At 44.6% G+C, this 20,306-nt stretch overlaps 1 protein-coding gene across 1 annotated transcript in view; it reads left to right on the top strand.

The window, feature by feature from the left end:
• The window catches only part of PRMT8 (protein arginine methyltransferase 8), a 374,391-nt gene that overhangs the window by 128,486 nt on the left and 225,599 nt on the right, over positions 1–20,306 (top strand). Inside the window, exon 2 of the mRNA XM_040439278.1 lies at positions 14,480–14,674. Coding sequence (XP_040295212.1) covers positions 14,480–14,674 — 195 coding nt within the window. The remainder of the gene's footprint in view (positions 1–14,479; positions 14,675–20,306) is intronic.

Genomic DNA, 20,306 nt, shown 5'->3' with positions numbered 1-20,306 from the left:
TAGCTCCTCCCCTGACAGATATGCCTGATGTCCCCAGTACATCTGAGCCCCTCACTCTGAGACGGTCAGCGAGGCTCAATGCTGGTGTGCCTCCATAGCACTATGCACAGGAAGAGTTTGTATGGGGGTAGTTGCTTAACACAAAAACCTCTAGTGGGGTGGCATGTGAGATTGTGGAACAGCTCTTCCTGTATTATGCTGGTCCATAGTTAAACTTTGAGATTGTCATTTTGCATTTCGGCCACAGGAGGCCGCTGGTTCTCTGTTACAGCTAAGTGACTGCTGGATTTAAATATGCAAAGTAGAGGATGACTCATGATGCTGTTAGTGAGAGAAGAACTAGGAAGTGAGAGCTTACATGGTGGAAGGACTGTTTGTTTTAGACTGAATCCGGTTCCATCTTGGTTGCTGAGTGTCCTGGAGTGATCGGGGTCGCAGTGAAGAGGGACTAGTCGTTGTCCCTCACCTAGATCCGTCCCTTAGGAAGAGGGATTGTTCCAGGAGGACTGCTACAGCGTTTGGACAGAAGTCCAACTACCAAGCAAGGCCGCGTGCGTGATAAGGGACTGGTGGCCATCTGGGTTAAGAGGCATCCTCTGACACAGAACGTACACAGGTCAGTAAATTTGTTTACTCATTGCATTATATTAGTGGCGCCTGAAGCATCAGAGACTAAGTCTAGGCCTGCAATTAGCTATCTAGTTAGTTAGGACTTTCATGTTTGGCAGGCTTTATAGAATTGTTCTGCGGCACAGTATTGACTTGCAGGCTCTGCTGTGTGCGCCATCGGCTAGGTTTGTTCTCTTTTGCGGCACAGTATCGACTTGCAAGCTCTGCTGTGTGCGCCACCTCAATAGGTCTGTCCAACTGGACAGGGACAGTGACTGTGGGCCCGGGGTATAAGATCTTTGGTGCACCGTCACATTGTTGTGTTTATATTACTGTTTTAGTAAAGTTTATGTTTTTGTACAAAGCTGTGTGTTGTCGCTTTCCTCGTCTGTGACTTCGCTGTATCCTGGGGGTATGTCCCCGGTTCACGGTCTTACATAAGTATAGTTTTTTTAAACAGGTAGTGCAGGCTTGGTTTCAAATTGTGCCCAAAGCTGGACACTCCTTGAAATCAGTGGCGTAACTACCGGGGAAGCAGGGGAAGCGGCTGCTTCGGGGCCCGGCGCCTGGCAGCGTGTGTGACAGTTTATTTTCAAGTTAGTTAAATATGATCGATTCTTGTCTAAGGGCCCCCTCACTAATGTGATCTAATCTTACTGTCTCCTGAAGTCTCCTAATGTGTCTGGGATTCGAACCCACAACCTTCATGTATCAGAGGCAAAGCATTTACCCACACAGCCATAAAGGCTGCCTTGCCACTGGCTGAAAAAATATGAGACTTCTACTGTTATAGCTGGCTAAGTGTACATCTATACACATGACAGCTACCCCAACACACCCAGCACTGCTATATCTCTATATGACAGCTGTCCCAGCACACTCAGCTCTGCTATATCTCTATATATGATAGCTGCCTAAACACACCCAGCTCTGCTACATCTTTACACATGACAGCTGCCCCAGCACACTCAGCTTTGCTATATCTCTATATATCTATCTACTGTATAGCAATACTTACCGATATATAGATGTAGCAGAACTGGGTGTGCTGGGGCAGCTGTCATATATAGAGATATAGTAGAGCTGAGTGTGCTGGTGCAGCTGTCATGTGTATAGATGTAGCAGAGCTGGGTTTGCTGGGGCAGCTATCATATATAGAGATATAGCAGAGCTGAGTGTGCTGGGACAGCTGTCATATAGAGATATAGCAGTGCTGAGTGTTGGGGCAGCTATCATGTGTATAGATGTACACTTAGCCATCTATAACAGTAGAAGTCTCATATTTTTTCAGTCAGTGGCAAGGCAGCCTTTATGGCTGTGTGGGCAAATGCTTTGCCTCTGATACATGAAGGTTGTGGGTTCGAATCCCAGCAGAAACTTTTCTGAAATACAAGCACTGACTCCATATATGGACATACAGGGCGGGACACCGGAAGAGGCTGCATCGCATCGCTGACATGGAGGTAAGTAGAAGTGTTTATTTTATTTTTTTTAATACCCGACTGTTACTGCCATGGGGGGAGCTGGAGGCACTTGATACTGGCACATGGGGGGAGGGGGGTTGGCACCTGATACTGGCACATGGGGGGGGAGGGGGGTTGGCACCTGATACTGGCACATGGGGGGGGAGAGAGGCACTTGATACTGGCACTTAGGAGGGGCGGTTTGGCACTTGATACTGGCACATGGGTGGGTTTGGCACTATGATACTGGCACATGGGGGGGGAGAGGCACTTGATACTGGCACTTTTTTTTTGGGGGGGGGGGGGGATGGCACTATGATACTACCACTCATATAGGGTGGCACAGCATCTTGCTGTTAAAAAAATTCATTTATTTTTCCTCTGTAATATAATTGCAGTTGCCTGCCAGTGAGTGTCAGGCCCACAGACTGTATTGTGCCCACTGCCCACCACTCATATAGGGTGGCACAGTACCTTGCAGATAAAAAAGTCATTTAATTTTTTCTCTAATATAATTGCAGTTGCCTGCCAGTGTGTGTCAGGCCCACAGACTGTACTGTGCCCACTGCCCACCACTCATATAGGGTGGCACAGCATCTTGCTGTTAAAAAAGTCATACAATTTTTCCTCTGTAATATAATTGCAGTTGCCTGCCAGTGTGTGTCAGGCCCACAGACTGTACTGTGCCCACTGCCTACCACTCATATAGGGTGGTACAGCATCTTGCTGTTAAAAAATTCATTTAATTTTTCCTCTGTAATATAATTGCAGTTGCCTGCCAGTGAGTGTCAGGCCCACAGACTGTACTGTGCTCACTGCCCACCACTCATATAGGGTGGCACAGTACCTTGCAGATAAAAAAGTCATTGAATTTTTTCTCTGTAATATAATTGCAGTTGCCTGCCAGTGTGTGTCAGGCCCACAGACTGTACTGTGCCCACTGCCCACCACTCATATAGGGTGGCACAGCATCTTGCTGTTAAAAAAAGTCATTTAATTGTTCCTCTGTAATATAATTGCAGTTGCCTGCCAGTGAGTGTCAGGCCCACAGACTGTACTGTGCCCACTGCCCACTACTCATATAGGGTGGCACAGTACCTTGCACGCATAGTACCACAGTCAGGGCAGGTATATCACGTACACTGCGCATTGGGTAAACCTGCTGACGGCTGCCAAGCATGGAATGCGTGGCTCTGCAGTGGAGTTGGTGAAACCGCCACGACTTGCAGGCAGGCCTGCTGCCACCTACTCTACTCCTCCTACTCCATCCTCTTTGCTAACCTCCTCGGCTGAGTCCTCTTCTGCTGCTGCGTCTTGCTCCACATCAACTGCATCCCCCCAGCTCCCCAGGGGCTATTCCACATCCCGGATACGACAGTGTCACGCCGTCTTCGGGTTGACTTGCCTGAAACCAGAGAGTCACACCGGACCAGCACTCCTGTCCGCCCTGAACGCACAGGTGGATCAGTGGCTGACCCCGCACCAACTGGAGATCGGCAAAGTGGTGTGTGACAACGGAAGCAGTTTGTTGGCGGCATTGAATTTGGGCAAGTTGACACATGTGTCGTGCATGGCACATGTGTTGAATCTGATCGTACAACGCTTTATGTATAAGTACCCAGGCTTACAGGACGTCCTCAAGCAGGCCAGGAAGGTGTGTGGGCATTTCAGACGTTCCTACACGGCCATGGCGCACTTTTCCGATATTCAGCGGCGAAACAACATGCCAGTGAGGCGCTTGATTTGCGACAGCCCGACACGTTGGAATTCAACACTCCTAATGTTCGACTGCCTGCTCCAACCCTGTGTGACTCTGTTCGCCCAGGCAAACGAGGTGCAGAACAGCGTGACACCGCCATGCCCTGCACATGTGGTATGCTGGAGGGGCACTGTGAATTGTCCCTGTAGTGGAGGCCGAGGACACGGTGGAGGATGAGGAGGCAGAGGTGGACATTGTCGCAGGACCAACGGCGTAAGAACGTGGAGGCAGAAGCAGCGTTACCTGGCCAAGTTGCTGGTGTGGCTGTGCAGCAACCACATTCACCCAGTGGGCCATAAAGGACATGTATTGTCCCTGACCGTAGTTATAGCTCCACACGTCGGTGCTGCCGTGGACTTTGGCAGACACCGACATGCTCAAGGACTGGCCCACCTTCTGTTCTACATGTGTGTGCAGGGTTGGTACTGCCTTTTTGGCAAAGAAATGACGGCTTGGGACTCTCCACCTCGGCTCGGCACAAGCCACAAGTTCTCTGAAAGGTGCAGAGTCCACCACTTGGAAAGGGAGGGACTGCAGCACCAGCAACTTGGACAGGAGTACATTCAGCTTCTGTTGTCTCTTGGCAATCGCTTCGGTGATCGATTGCTGACGGAATGACTGACGAGGAGTAGGAGTATCAGGACCAGCAGATGATGGGAAGGACTGACAGCTCCCTTCGGCTGAAGTGGTGGAGCCTTGACTGCCTGAAACCAGGTGCATGCGACTAGGTGATGCAGCGGTTGCTGTGGCAGGCTGGACCACCACTTCGGAGCCACCTTTCTCCCAGGCCACTTTTGTGGTGACGCTGCATATGTTGACGCAGGGCCGTGGTGCCAACATTGACACCCTGGGCATGCATCACCTTCTGCCCACAGATTCTACATATGGCCATGCTCACCTCCTCCGGAGGCTTAACAAAAAACTGCCACACAGGTAAGTAGGTAATTTTACCCCCAACACTACGCACTGACTGTGGAGGAGAGAAGCTCAAGTCCAGGACCTCCAAGGTAGTGTTTTCAGAAATACTACCAGTGCCAAAATGGCCAGGAAACTTTGCATGCGCTTGAGCCTCATGAACACCGAAAAGCACACCCTCCTTGATAAACAATTTCTTGATGATCCAAGCTGACAGGAGTACTCCCCTGTGTAACTTTGATGTCAGCCACTGGCAGCTCATGCGTGACACCTGCCGTTTGCTCAGGTCCTTTGAGGAGGCCACGTTCTTTGTCAGTCGCCAGGACTATGGGATGAACAATGTTATTCCACTACTTCATGTCCTTGAACAGATGCTGGTAAATCTGGCTGGTCAGGGGACTGGAGACGTGGCGCCTAGATCTCACGGCCACATGAGCCCTGTGGGGGCTCAACTGGGGGAGGAGGAGGAGGAAATTGAAGCACAAGCAATGTGTAGCAAAATGGGTAGTTTTTATACTCAGGTGACAGGAAAGGAGGAGCAGGAGCAGCCAGAACAGCTACAGGGTGATGAGGAAGACGAGGCAGAGGACACAGACACACCGTGGCAGTATGCAGTGGAGATGGAGGCAGGGAGTCCCTCCGAGTCACTTGCACAAATGGCCCGATGCATGCTCACTTGCTTGCGTAGTGACAGCCGAATTGTCAGCATTCGGCAGAGGGATGACTTCTGGTTCTCCACCCTGTTGGACCTTCACTACCGGTCCAAAATTGGGGCATTTTTTACACCCGCTGAGAGGGAGGACAAACTGAACTACTATAGAGATATAGTATAGTATGACTATGTAGTCAGTTGGCCGCTGCCTATCTGTGGCATCGTCCATCCTCTCACAGGTCTGATAGGGGGGGGGCCCTCTGCGCTCACATTCCTCTGCCATGGCTGCTGTGGCAGGGTGGGGGAGTAGGAGCAGTTCCAGCTCCATCAGCAGCAACTTAAGTCTAGAGTCGCTGATGAGCAGCTTTTTTCACCCGCCTAGTGAAGAAACTGGAAAAGCTGTCCAGTAGTGTGGCATCAGAGCGAGTGTTTAGTGCGGCTGGGCCATAGTTACCCCAAGAAGAATTCACCTGTCCACCCAAAATGTGTAGAGACTGACCTTTGTCAAGATGAATCAGGCGTGGATCAGCCAGGATTTCCACACACCAATGCCTGATGCATCAGACTAGATCATCCATGGTGCCACACCAACATTGACAAAAGAGACCGGTTTCTTCTGGCTACCTGCCTCAGCTACTATTCTGATGCTGCTACCCACCTGATGCCACACATCTGATACCAAGTGCTTCTTCTTTCACCCACCATCTTCAGCTAGTACTGGTATTGCCACCCACCTCCCCACTCTGTCACTGGGTCACGCTGTGGTCTGCTGATGCTGCTGCCACCTCCACACTATGTCACCTTGCCACTCTGTGTCTCCTGATGCTGCTGCCACCTCCAGACTATGTCACCTTGCCACTCTGTGGTCTCCTGATGCTGCTGATACCTCAACACTATGTTTCCTTGCCACTCTGTGGTAACCTGATGCTGCTGCTACCTCAACACTATGTCACCTTGCCACTCTGTGGTAACCTGATGCTGCTGCCACCTCCACACTATGTCACCTTGCCACTCTGTGGTCTCCTGATGCTGCTGCTACCTCAACACTATGTCACCTTGCCACTCTCTGGTCTCCTGATGCTGCTTCTACTTCAACACTATGTCACCTTGCTACTCTGTGGCCTCCTGATGCTGCTTCTGCTGCCACCTTCACACTGTCATTGTGCCACTCTGTGGCCTCCTGATGCTGCTGCCACCTCCACACTGTCATTGTGCAACTCTTTGGCCTCCTCATTTTATTGCCACCTCCAGACTCTGTCATTGGCCACTCTGTGGTCTTCTCATGCTGCTTCCACCTCACCACTATGTCATAGGGCCACTCTTTGGGCTTCTCATGCAGTTCCTACTCTTCACACTTCATGACTGGGTCACTATTTTGCCTTTCGGCCTGGCTGATATCATGATTTATTTGACCCTTCTTATGATCTGTCAGAAGAAAGGAAAAATGAGACGCACAATGGATCCTGTCTATGTAACAGCTGTAATCCCTGAATGACATGGTCCCTATTTTGCATCAGAACTGGCTTATGATTTTGTAGCCAAAAGCAGGAGTCGGTAAAAAACACAGAAGACATGCAAATATTCCATTCACGTGTCATCTCTATTTTAGATACACTCCTGTTTTTTTGGGCATTAGCAATACTGATGGATTACTGACCAAATGCTGACCGAGTGAAGGCGGATGCTCAACAGACAGGATCAATTTTTTTGAGATTATTGTTCTGAAGGATTAGAGGAAGGCCAAAATAATCAGTGACATCAACACAAACTTACTGTTGACACCCACTCCACTCTGTCGGGGGGGGCTCTACTTGTATAATCATTTAATAGAACAGGTTCTATAGACATCTATGTGGAATCAGCTGACGACGGTGTAAAAGGAGTGCGCTTCTTCTTAACGCTAACATTGACCTGTAAGGCTGAGTTCACACTTCAGTTATTTGGTCAGTTTTGGCCCCGTAACTGCCCAAATAAGTGAAGTGTGCAGTGAATTTAAGAGCGACGCCTGTTATCTACATGTCATACTGACTCCTTGTGTGTGGTACTGCAAGGCACAGTGTTCGTCACCACTATAAACGCTCTCTGCAGCCAGGAAATAGCCGTTTTGTAAAGCGATTTGCCACAAATAAATTTGTATCGAACCAAATTTTTCCTACAAATTCGACGAACCGGCCGAATCTAATTTTTGAGAAATTCGCTCATCTCTAAACATAATGTCTCAGACCAGAAGAAGAGGTCCTTAAAAACAACTGATTGTGGGAGTTAAGAGTCAGATCACCACCACAGTGATCGTAAAGGGGTGGTATCACCTGAAACATTGGTGACATATTGGAACTGCCTCCTATCTCTAGAATTAAGCTCCCAAAGACTGGCACTTGCACAAGATTTGTAAGCCAGAGGAGGAGGATGAAGTAGGAAAGAAGGGTAGGCCAGAGGACTCCAAGGGGAGAGGTTATGAAGGCACATCAGAGAGTGGCCTGGGCACGTGTGGCCATAACTCCACCCCTGGGCACTTTTGGGAACTAATCTGCATATCTTTATAACGTGTTTTTTTCCGCTTTTGGACGTGGACAGACACAATAAAGGTACTATTTTTATATTGGGCAACTGTGCTATAATGTTATATGAGCAGTCTAAAATGCTCAAAGTAGGTGACACTCCCTTTAAGTCCCCTAAAATCCAATTTAATTTTACCATTTCTTGTAGTTGTTACTAGATGAAATATTTTTTCCCTGTACCTCTAGGGTAAATAAATTTTATTTTGACAACCTTTCCACAAAACACAGGATACCTGACATACTCCTTATTAGTTTGGCTGCCATTCTTTAACTTTTCTCCAGCTCCTTGATATCCTTTGCAGGTTACAGGATCTTAGTTTACTTCCTTTACACCTTTTCATAAGGGCCATTTTAGCACATTAGTGGGATCAGTGCAAAGAATTCATGAGCCCCGTCCTTCCTGCTGATTGAACATCACATTTGTTTAGTCCCACCAATCCTTTAACAGTCTGTGCTAGCCTTGGATGACCTCATGCATGGTCTTAGCCTCAAATTCCGCACATAGTGGGTGCACTTAGTACATACAGTACACACGCAGTGCATACAGTACATGCATTCAGATACTGTACAGTATATGCATGCTCGCTAAATACATAAGTATATATTTGGAAACAAAACTACATTTTAACAAATTAGTGGCCTGATCATTACTGGTACAGCTAGGTGCATTGCTGGTTGCAGGGTGGGATGGGGGAGTATTTAGTAGGGTTGGGCAAGACAGAAACTTATGGTATTCCTTCATAGAGGCTGTGCAGTAAATACAGAGGACAGTAGCCGCTGCATATTACACATTGCAATACAGTTTAACAGACATGTAGCTAATCAGAAGCCTAACTACTAGTTATATGCCATAGAGCTTGCACAGCCTTTATAAACAGTGGTCATCAAATTGGTTCTAAATGAATCAAATTCCACTCAAATTTCACAAAAATTGTGCCTCACAATATGTTGTGATTCAATTTGGGTGACTCACTGAAAATTAAGTCCGCCATTTTAGAAATCAGAAGACTCAGGAGCAGTGAAGATGAAGAAGGAAGATCATATGACCCTGGGTGGTGTCCCTGTCTTGCAGGATTACCCATATTACCCATATTGCCTTGAAAGTCAGCCTCAGCCAATCATGAGGGACATAGGGTCATGTGTGTGGCTGGTTATAGGCGCTATATAACATCCCAACCAGGGACTCCATCTTTATTTCCGAGCTTGTATTTTACATTGATGAGGCAGGGTGTCTGTGTCAGAAAGAGGGCAGATAAACTCAGCAAAGCTGGTCTAGGTTCAAACAGGGACATGGTTAGGGAAAATAATAGGAAGATTGTATTTATGGATAGAGATAGGTTTCAGAGACATGATAGGGTGAGTCTGCACTCTGCAGGCATTTGTATGCAGTTAGAATTCTGTACTGCACAGCACTACTTAAAGCTACAGTACTCTTATTTTCTTAGTGTGTAGGAGTCAGCTAGAAACCTAATTTACTGTATGTTCCAGAAATTAATGAATGTACATAAAATGAATCAGGAAAGGAATTTTCACACACCTCCATTGTTGTCATTGCTGACAGTGTCTAGTTATCACTGGCACAATGATGCCACTGTCTGCCTGTCCATTATGTTCCATACCGTACTGTTGCTAGTGCCCCTTGAGAAGCTGTTACTCCCACTACTTATAGCTCTTCACAGCTGCACATTGCCTGTCTTGTCCATCAGGTTTCACCTTGTGCTGTTGCTGCCCCTACTATTGCCTCAACTGCCAGTACTACTACCTTTGCACAGCCACACATCTTTCAGGTTGCATACTCTGCTGGTGCCACTACTACTACTACCTCTACCTCCATTACTCCAACTACTTCTATCCCTACATAGTCGCACACGTCTTGCTTTGTCAGTCTGGTTCCATACTGTGCTGCTGCTACTGCTAACCCTATTCCACTACTACTATCGCTATACAGCTGATCATCTCTTGCCTTGTCTGACAGGTTCCATACTGTACAGCAACTCCAACAGTGCCATCGGCAATCATGCATTTACCCATAACCATATATATCACTTTACAAATACAAATGCATCCACAACTTGTCAAGTTAATGAGAGCAATTCTCAATAACTTCAACCCTAATTGAATCTACCAAACAATTTGTTCAAATCGGATACTAAACAAATTTCAAGAAATGCGCTCATATCTGTTTATAAAGTAATGCACAGTCAGGTATACTTAGAACCAAGTTCAATTGCCTCATTTTCCCTATTATCATTAAATATAATACATGTATCAATAATTATTAAAACAGTATCTGCAATATATCATTGCAACATAAAAAGGAGAAGCCTACTATAACATACATGTGAGCCACAAAATCATGCATCTATTGATTGCCATGGGTGGGCGTGGCTTGGCCACATGCAGCCAGCCATACAATGGGGTGGTACCCTAATGAGTTGGTACATATGTTACAATATACCAACTTACAAGCCACATCCTCTTTTAGAAAAAAAGCAACCATTAGAGCTGTCAGAGGAAAAAATGGTGCAATAGTCTGTACTTTCCAACAGATCAATACATAAGGCCCTTGGTACTCATTTGTATATAAGGTACAATATACTGTGTATACAATTTCAGAAGCCTCATTTTCCCTTAATTCCTTTCTTGCTATATATTACATTACCTTTTCTGTTTCGGAGCTGAGACAGAAAATGATTTATCATTATCATTTCAACTATCGGGAATAGAGAGATCATCTGAACTTTCACCTAGTCTTGGCTAATTTGTTATTATTGGCCTTGAAACTGATCATTCGTCTGCATTTTCATATACTGCATGAAATTAATGACTCCCAAAAAATACAAAGCTCAGTGGCTGGGCATCTCCCGTAAACACATCTCACCTTATTACCAGACCTCAGATCTTATCAGGTGGCTGCATAATTACCTAGTTTATCTTCCATTTAATGTTAAGTGACCCTTAATTAAATATAACGGTTACAACTAATTACAATGTATGATCTGCCAAGCATAGCAAGAAAATAGAGTGTAGACTGTGGAACTGCTGTCAATTATTGAGGAATTATTAGCAGTATCATTTACTTAAGCCCATGTTTTTGTTTTCTGCGTTTTCATTTTTCTTCCTTGTCTTTCAGAAGTCATAACATTTTTATTTTTGTTCACATAGTCGTACGCGGCTTGTTTTTGGCGAGACAAGTTGTACTCTCTAATGCCAGCATTTAATATTGCATAGGATGGAGTGGGAAGCGGGAATTTTTTTGGAAATGGGGTGGAATTGGAAAGAAATGTGGTAAAACTGACTTTTTATTCTCCAGGTAAGTACGAATCCAGCGATAGCACTTATGTACTGTTTTTCTTGTGTTTTAATACTGAAAAAAATAAAAACTTTGAAATATTTTTTTTTTTCACATTCCCATATTCTGATCTCCATAACTTTTTTTTATAGTTATATCTACTAAGCTGTATAGGGGCTAATTTTTGAGGGGGTGACTATCTGTAGTTTTTATTGATACCATTTTGGAGTGTGTGTGACTTTTTGAGCACATTATATAAAAATAATTTCAGGTAAGAGAAGTGATGAAAAAATTTTGAATCGGTCATTTGTTTTCATTTTTTTCTGTTGCACCATTCTCTGTATGGGATAGATATGCTTATATTTTAATAGTACAGACATTTTTGGATGTGGCGATGCCCATTATATTTATATTTTTTTAATTGTTTTTATATATTTAGAATTATTTTTTTTTCACTTTTTTGTCGCCCCTCTAGGAGACTATAATTTGCAGTATTTACAGCTTATACTGTATTTCCATATAAGTAATGTATAACCTCTAATTGCTATTCTCCTGTGTTGGCCAACATAGGAACTGCAGCTCTAATATGCTGGGTCTCTTCAGAGAGACTCAGTGTATTAAAATTAATGACCGGCTTCATGGGCACCATGTGAGCACCATGTTTAAAGACCCTCCCAGCGCCGTGCATGTACGGTGCTGGGATCCTAAGGGTTAAAGGAGTCATCCAGGATTGTGATATTGATGGTGTATGAGATTATCACTCAGTGGGGGTCCAACACCCTGTACCCTGCCGATAAGTTTTTCCTGAGTAGCTTCAGCACTGGAACTAAACAGCTTTATCATTTGTTTTTGATTGTCAATTTGATACCGCAAGCCCGGGAGGAGTTGAGGATATATGAGTGGTAGTGGCTCAGTTTGCAATAATCATTCACAGTGGCAATCTTCACACTGATACTCCCTAGAATCAGGGCAGTGATCGGAAGGCGCACCCTTTCTTCCATCGGGGCACACCCTGCTGTTGGGACTCCTTCCATATGGTAGTTTATGGCTTGCAAAAGGTGTTGGAGTCAGTAACCAGGCCATTTGTAGAAAATAGACAAATCTCTCTTTGCCGAAGTACAAAATGAGAGCTGTAGTACATCCAACAGTATGAAACATACTTGAAAACAATTCAAAGTCAAATCTTCCATGATAGACATGTATGGATATGAGCAATGATGGAGGTTGTAGTACTTCTCTCTATCTTTTCAAAAGTCTCTGTCTGCAGAATCTAGGGCTAGCAATACGATTCTTGCAAACTCATCTGTAATTCCCAGCTAAGGGTTACAAGATTAAGATACAGCTGTATTAGCAATACATAGTGTAGGGTAGAGATACAGTTTCTATTTGGATAAAATTTATTTGGACCAAATAGAACCTTATTCCTGATTCCACTGAATTGCACACTTTTTGGGAAATTCAGTCATCTAATCAGTAATATTAATGGTAAGATGTTAGACAGATTGTACATGCAGCAATGCCCGGTTTTCGTATGATCCACTTTCACACAGTCACTATTTGGTCAGTATTTTTAAGCTAAACCCACGAGTGGAACTTAAAGAGAAAATCTATAATGGAAAGATTTGTCCCTCTCCTGTATTTTTGACCCACTCCTGATTTTTGCTTGCAAATACTAATGCAAAATACTAATCAGATATTGACTGTGTGAAAGTGGCTTTAACACATACCAATTATTGGCAAAGAGCATTCAGTAATGCTCATCCCTTATATTTGGCCCAATCCTCTGCCCTGTTAAAAAAGCCCTTACATAGAGTATTTTATTTTAATCAGGGAATGGGGTGAAGGTCATTAACAATTACAGACATACATGAATCTACAGTTAGAGACACCTAGATGATTTATGGGTCCCTCCCTTTAAGACATCAAGCGTATAATTGCTTCTCCCTGGATTCTATTTTCTGAGAAATGTTGTAAAGCAGCTGTGAAAATGCATCAGGACTGACGCCAACTATTTTTAGAAGACCTGTATAAGGCGTCAAATTGATATACCTTGCAGCGCAGACACCTGGAACATTCCCCTTCCTTACACTTTAGTGAATTAACCTCCTTGTCTCCGGACAAGAGCTCAGAATTTGTCATTGCTTCCATTCCTTTGTTGTGGTCTTTGCTGAATTTTAAGATATATTTTCTTGAGATTTTCTATGGGCTGTCCAGATGCTATTATACATTCTATTTTAGTGTGCTCTTTTGGGCTGTTTTGTCTTTATTTGGTTTGATATCTCTTTCTCATGTCAACTTGTCATTGTAATTATTTCCCTGTTGAATAACAGTTCAGTGAGTGGAAAACTTTTGTTTTATAGAAGGATTCTTTTAAAATGTTTTTTATTTAAAAAAAAAACAATATGGCAAATGGAAGATGAGCTATTAAAGAATCAAGAATTAATTATTAAGAATTGCACAGAGTGATGACTCTTTTCTGGTCAGGGTTGATTTTCCTACAATTTAGTCTAAAATGGAGTTTTACCTTATTTCTTTACACATTTTCTAATTGTTGTTACCTGCAAACCATCAACAAGCAGGTTTGATTCTATTGTCAGATCTTTTTGCTTTCTTTGTAATCTGATTATGAATTGTGTGAATACATAAAACAGCCTAAATTCTTAATGAATGAATATCCGATGCTCTGCCCTGATCCACGGTCTAAAGGGCCCTTTTTCACGGGCTGAGAATTGAAAAGATTATAGCTGTGATTTTCATTAGTGATTGTGAGCGAAAACCAGAAGTGGAGTCTACACAGAGACAAGGTATAATGAATACATTTGCACCTATTCTGTGTTTTTGCCCCAAATCTGGTTTTGGCTCACAATAACTGATGGAAATCACTGACCAAACACTAGGAGCGATTTATCAAACTGGTGTAAAGGAAAACTGGCTTATTTTCCCATAGCAACCAGTCACATTCCACCTTCCATTTTCCAAAGGAACTCTGAAAAACAATAGGTGGAATCTGATTGGTTGATATGGGCAACTAAGCCAGTTCTACTTTACACCAGTTTTAACATATTCCCCCCACTGACTGTGTATAAGTGACCTTACTCTAGGAACAAAGGAAATAATTAGGTCAACAATAAATGTATCTAGATATGTCCATTATGGAGCTTGGCTTCCTTTCTCTCTAACTATCTCAAATACTTTTGTTTATAGATAGAATTGTATATTTTTTTTTTTTAGGTTTGTGGTGGACCTTCCCAACCGGTTCAGCCAGTGGTACATCCAAAGCCTGTACAGCCCATTCAACATGTGATACACACCCCGATTCAACCTAGTTGCGCTGGCAGAGGTAAAATGGCCAAACTGCTAAATCCAGAAGAAATGACCTCAAGAGATTACTACTTTGATTCCTATGCTCATTTTGGAATTCATGAGGTAAGGAAAAACAATTATTTCATTTCGGTCAAAAGTAGCCTACACGGGCCTCCCTTCATTACAAGTATGTCTACAAGCATAGTTAGACTTTTCTTTAGGGTCCATTCACACATCCGTATGTGTTTTGCGGATCCACGAATCTGCAAAACACGGACACCGGCAATGTGCTTTCCGCATTTTGCGGATCGCACAACGCCGGCACTATAATAGAAAATGCCTAATCTTGTCCGCAATTGTGGACAAGAATAGGACATGTTCAATTTTTGGGGGGAACGGAATTGCGGACCCAGAAGCGCGGATCCGCATTTACGCTTCCAGACAGCACATAATGTGGCCCCATAGAAATGAATGGGTCCGCAATTCCGTTCCGCAAAATGTGAAACAGAATTGCGGACGTGTGAATGGACCCTTACATGGTGAAAAAGTTCAGTTTTCTGCTGTGTCAGAGTATGCCTGGAGTTGTAGTTTCCCAACATTTGCTAAGCCACAGGTTAGAGACCACTGAATGAATTATACTGAGACTAGACCTATCATACTGTAGTAAGAACCAGAGGTGCAGTTATAAGTGGTGCAGAAGTAGAAATCGAACCTGTGTCCTGGTGCTTGAGAGGTCCCAAAGGTTCCCCTGCCACATTAGAAAACACATAAGTATTATAAAGTGAACATGTTAAATGAGGGCTGTTACAGACTTTACATTAAGGTACAAGGGCTTCAAGTTATGGCGTGAACAGTAGATGTCTGTAGATTTCAATGGATTATAAATGATTAAAAAATTGCAGCTCAGACCCCTTTACATCAAAGAAGCTAAAATGCAATGCCTTACACCAGTGTTCCTCAACTCCAATCCTCAAGACCCACCTGCTGGTCATGATTTGAGAATTTCCCACACAATGAATGGTCCTGATGCATGGACATTAATAATATCACCTGCTCAATACTAAGGAAATCCTGAAATCATGACCAACAGGTGGGCCCTGAGGACTGGAGTTGAGGAACACTGGCTTACACCACTCAAGGTCTAAGGTCTAATATCTAGAGGGGTGTAGTTTCGAAATGAGGTCACTTATTGGGGTTTCCACTGTAGTGGTACTTCAGGACCCTTTCAAATGTGACATGGTGCCTTAAAACCATTCCAGCAAAATCTGACTTCCAAAAGCCAAATGATCCTCCTTCAATTCTGAGCCCTGTGGTGTGTCAATACAGCAGTTTATAAACACTTATGGGGTCGGTGTTTCTGTAAAATGCAGACTCAGGGTAATAAATATTGAGGTTTGGTTTGCTGTTAATCCTTGCTGTGTTATAGGAACAAATTGATTAAAATTGGAAAATCGCCAGAAAAATTACATTTGTAAATTTCACCTCCATTTTGCTTTAATTCCTGTAGAACAACTAAATGGTTAACAAAGTTTCTAAAAATCAGTTTTGAATCATTTAAGTGGTGTAGTTACTGAACCTGGGTCATTTCTGGGTGGTTTCTATTATCTAAGCCCCTCAAAGTCACTTCAGAACTAAATTAGTTGGAAATAGTTTTGAAAAATTACTCCTAAAAATCTAAACCTTCTAATGTTCTAAAAGCATAAAATGACAATCAAAAAATGATGCCAACAAAAAGTAGACATATGGGGAATGTGAAAAACTGTTTATGAGGTATCACTATGTGTTTCAAAAGCAGAGTAATTCAAATTTAGAAAATTGCTAATTTTTCCAAACTTTCTGTAAAATTAGATTTTTTTAAATAAATAAAGGAAAAAACATATTTACTACTGACATGATGCATGATGTGTCGTGAAAAAAACAATCTCAGAATCGCTTGGATAAGTAAAAGCATTCCAAAGTTATTACTATAGTTATTACTACATAATGTGATAGCTCCCATTTGCTAAATTAGGCTTGGTCAGGAAGGTGAAAACTGGCTGTGCTACATACAGGAAGTATACAAACCGGAGTAATTTGCTTACATAGTAAAAATGGGTCAGTCCAAATGAAAAAAAAAGCATGGGGAAGATGTACATGAAGTAAGCAACTACGTGAAGTAGCTGGGGCAGGTAGCCAGAAGAAACGGGTCTCTTTTGTCAAAGTGTTGGTGTGGCACCATGGATGATCTAGTCTAATGCATCAGGCATTGGTGGGTGGAAATCCTGGCTGATCCACGCCTGATTCATCTTGATAATGGTCAGTCTCTACACATTTTAGATGGACAGGCGAGTTCTTCTTGGGGTAACTATGGCCCCCGTCACATTAAATAGTAGTTCAGTTTGTCCTCCCTCTCAGCGGGTGTAAAAAAGGCCCCCATTTTGGACCGGTAGCGAGGGTCCAACAAGGTGGAGAGCCAGAAGTCATCCCTCTGCCGAATGGTGACAATTTGGCTGTCACTACGCAAGCAAGTGAGCATGCATCGAGCCATTTGTGCAAGTGACTCAGACTCCATGCCTCCATCTCCACTGCATACTGCCACAGTGTGTCTGGGTCCTCTGTCTCGTCTTCCTCATCGCCCTGTAGCTCCTCTGGCTGCTCCTGCTCCTCCTCTCCTGTCACCTGTGTGTAAAAACCACACTTTTTGCTACACATTGCTTGTGCTCCAATGTCCTCCTCCTCCTCTAGTTCAGCCCCCACAGGGCTCATTTGGCCGTGAGATCTAGGCGCCATGTTTCCAAGCCCCTGACCAGTCAGATTTACCATCATCTTTTCCAGGACAAGAAGCAGTGGAATGACATTATTCATCTCATAGTCCTGGCGACTGACAAATAACGTGGCCTCCTCAAAGGGCCTGAGCAAACGCCAGGTGTCACGCATGAGCTGCCACTGGCTGACATCGAAGTTACACAGAGGAGTTCTCCTGTCCTCTTGGATCATCAAGAAATTATTTATGGTCTTTCTCTGTTTGTATAGTTGGTCCAACATATGGAGGGTGGAATTCCAACGGGTGGAAACGTTGCATATCAGCCTATGTTGGGGGATGCCGTTCTGCCGCTGCAGCTTAAGGAGGGTGTGCTTTGCATTGTACGAGTGGCTGAAGTGCATGCAAAGTTTCCTGGCCATTTTTAGGATGTTTTGCAGATGGGTGGAAGACTTCATGAACCGCTTGACAACCAGATTGAGCATGTGTGAAGCCCTCCTTCACGCAGCACCGACACCATGTTCTTCCCGTTGTCGGTCACCGTGGTTCCAATTTTGAGTTATTATGGAGAAAGCCAGGATTCGATTTCTTAATGAAGGACACAGAGCAGTTCCTCCCCTGTGTGACTCCGTTCGCCCAGGCAAACAAGGTGCAGAACAGCGTGACACCGCCATGCCCTGCACATGTGGTATGCTGGAGGGGCACTGTGAATTGTCTCTGCAGTGGAGGCTGAGGACACGGTGGAGGATGAGGAGCCAGGGGTGGACATTGTCACAGGACCAATGGCGTGACAACATGGAGGCGGAAGAGGCATCACCTGGCCAAGTTGCTGGTGTGGCTGTGCAGGAACCACATTCACCCAGTGGGCCATAAAGGACATGTATTGTACCTGACCGTAGTTACAGCTCCACACTTCGGCGCTGCCATGCCCTTTGGCAGACACCGACAGGCTCAAGGACTGGCCCACCTTCTGTTCTACATACGTGTGCAGAGCTGGTACTGCCTTTTTGGCAAAGAAATGATGGCTTGGGACTCTCCACCCCGACTCAGCACAAGCCATCAGTTCTCCAAAAGGTGCAGAGTCCACCACTTGGAAAGGGAGGGACTGTAACACCAGCAACTTGGACAGGAGCACATTCAGCTTCTGCGCCATTGGATGAGTGCACGCATACTGTTGTCTCTTGGAAATCACTTCCGTGATCGATTGCTGACGGAATGACTGATGAGGAGTAGGAGGAGGAGCAGGAACATCAGGACCATCAGATGATGGGAAGGACAGAAGTGGAAAAAGATAATTAAGCAGCGCTCACCTGCGTTCGGCCACTCAGAAGCACGGACACAGCCCGGACCCGGCTGACATGAATTGTAGACAAAATGAAGAAATCCAGATTCTGAAAAATGTGTCACTTTATTCCAACGATAAAATCTCCACATACAGGAAAAAACGTACAGGTTCTACGCAGCGTTTCGGACCTAAAAAAAACGTAATGGTCCTTACTCATGACTACTATACTCTGAAATGCCAGTCCATATAAAGCAATATTCTCCCCAACCAAAAAACAGGAGGAGGTCACATGGTCTACATGGGCTGGAGGCAATTAAAAAGAAATCAACTGCAGCCACCACATACTTAACTCTATATGTGCAAAAGAAAAAAAATGAAAAAATATAGTAAACATCCAATAATATACTAAACAAAGTAAAAGAATTAGTACTGCAAGATCAGGTCATATTTTCCATCTAAACCTGAGGGGGAACACGTTCTTAGTTCATGCATCCAATAAGTCTCACGACTAAGCAATTTTTTCTTATAATCACCCCCCCTACTGGGCATGATAACCCTCTCTATTCCTTGGGCTATTAAGCTCAATACATTTCCTTGATGAACAACCGCAAAATGCTATGTATTCTGCGTTTTATAGTGCGGTATGTCAGATATGTGTCTGCGGATTCTTGTCTTAATGGAATTAATAGTACAACCCATATATTGTAATCTGCAGGCAGTACAAGTGATCAAGTACACAGCATGATCCGTAGTACAATTGATGCTGTATATTTAATCATATATATAATGCTGTATATTTTATCACTTACCGTGGACGAAAAAGACTTACTCATGGGAAGGACAGACAGCTCCTTTCGGCTGAGGTGGTGGAGCCTTGACTGCCTGAAACCGGGTGCGTGCCACTGAGTGATGCAGTGTTTGCTGCGGCAGGCTGGACCACCACATCGGAGCCACTGTTCTCCCAGGCCAACTTTCTGTTGACGCTGCATATGTTGACGCAGGGCCGTGGTGCCAACATTGGCACCCTGGCCATGCTTCACCTTCTGCCCACAGATGCTACATATGGCCATGTTCACCTCCTCCGGCGGCTTAACAAAAAACTGCCACACCGCCGAGAAGGTGATTTTACCCCCAACACTCCGTACTGACTGAGTGCTACAGCTGCTGCTTTCGTGAACCTGTGCACCACTACTTTTCTGGCTGCCGACCTCCCACTGCTGCCACCCTGCTGACTCCTGGCCACGCTAGCGACTTGATGGCTCCACCGCTGCCTCACGGGCAAGCTGCTACCCTCTTCTCCCAATGATGATGAAGCCCCTAATTAACCGGGCTTCCAAGTGCGATCAGCTACATCATCATCATCATCATCGAGTACTGTCTGCATGTCACTGATGTCCTCCTCAACGGTCTCTGGGTCAGGAGCCTCACCACTCGCAACACCAGCTACCATGCCACTCTCCTCATCACTACTTGCCTGCCTACAGTAGGAAGCGACGGATGTCTCCTCCACATCTTGGCTGGCCAGTAGCTGCTGACTGTCCTCTAGTAGCTCGTCCTCGCTGTATAGTGGCGCTGAGCCCACAGCATATAATACTTCTCTGACTGAGGGAACAGAAAAGGACAAAGGCAGGTTGAGGACAGGTAAGGGCACAGAGCCTGCTCGTCGGCCATGCCAACTAAGGGTTGTGTCTGACGAACCCACCGACTCTTGGCTGGGGTTTTCTGATGTC

This window comes from Bufo bufo, chromosome 1 (genome assembly GCF_905171765.1).
Source record: "Bufo bufo chromosome 1, aBufBuf1.1, whole genome shotgun sequence".
NCBI lineage: Eukaryota > Metazoa > Chordata > Amphibia > Anura > Bufonidae > Bufo > Bufo bufo.
Note: the sequence above shows the minus strand (reverse complement) of the source record. Positions and strands in the feature narration are given on the sequence as shown.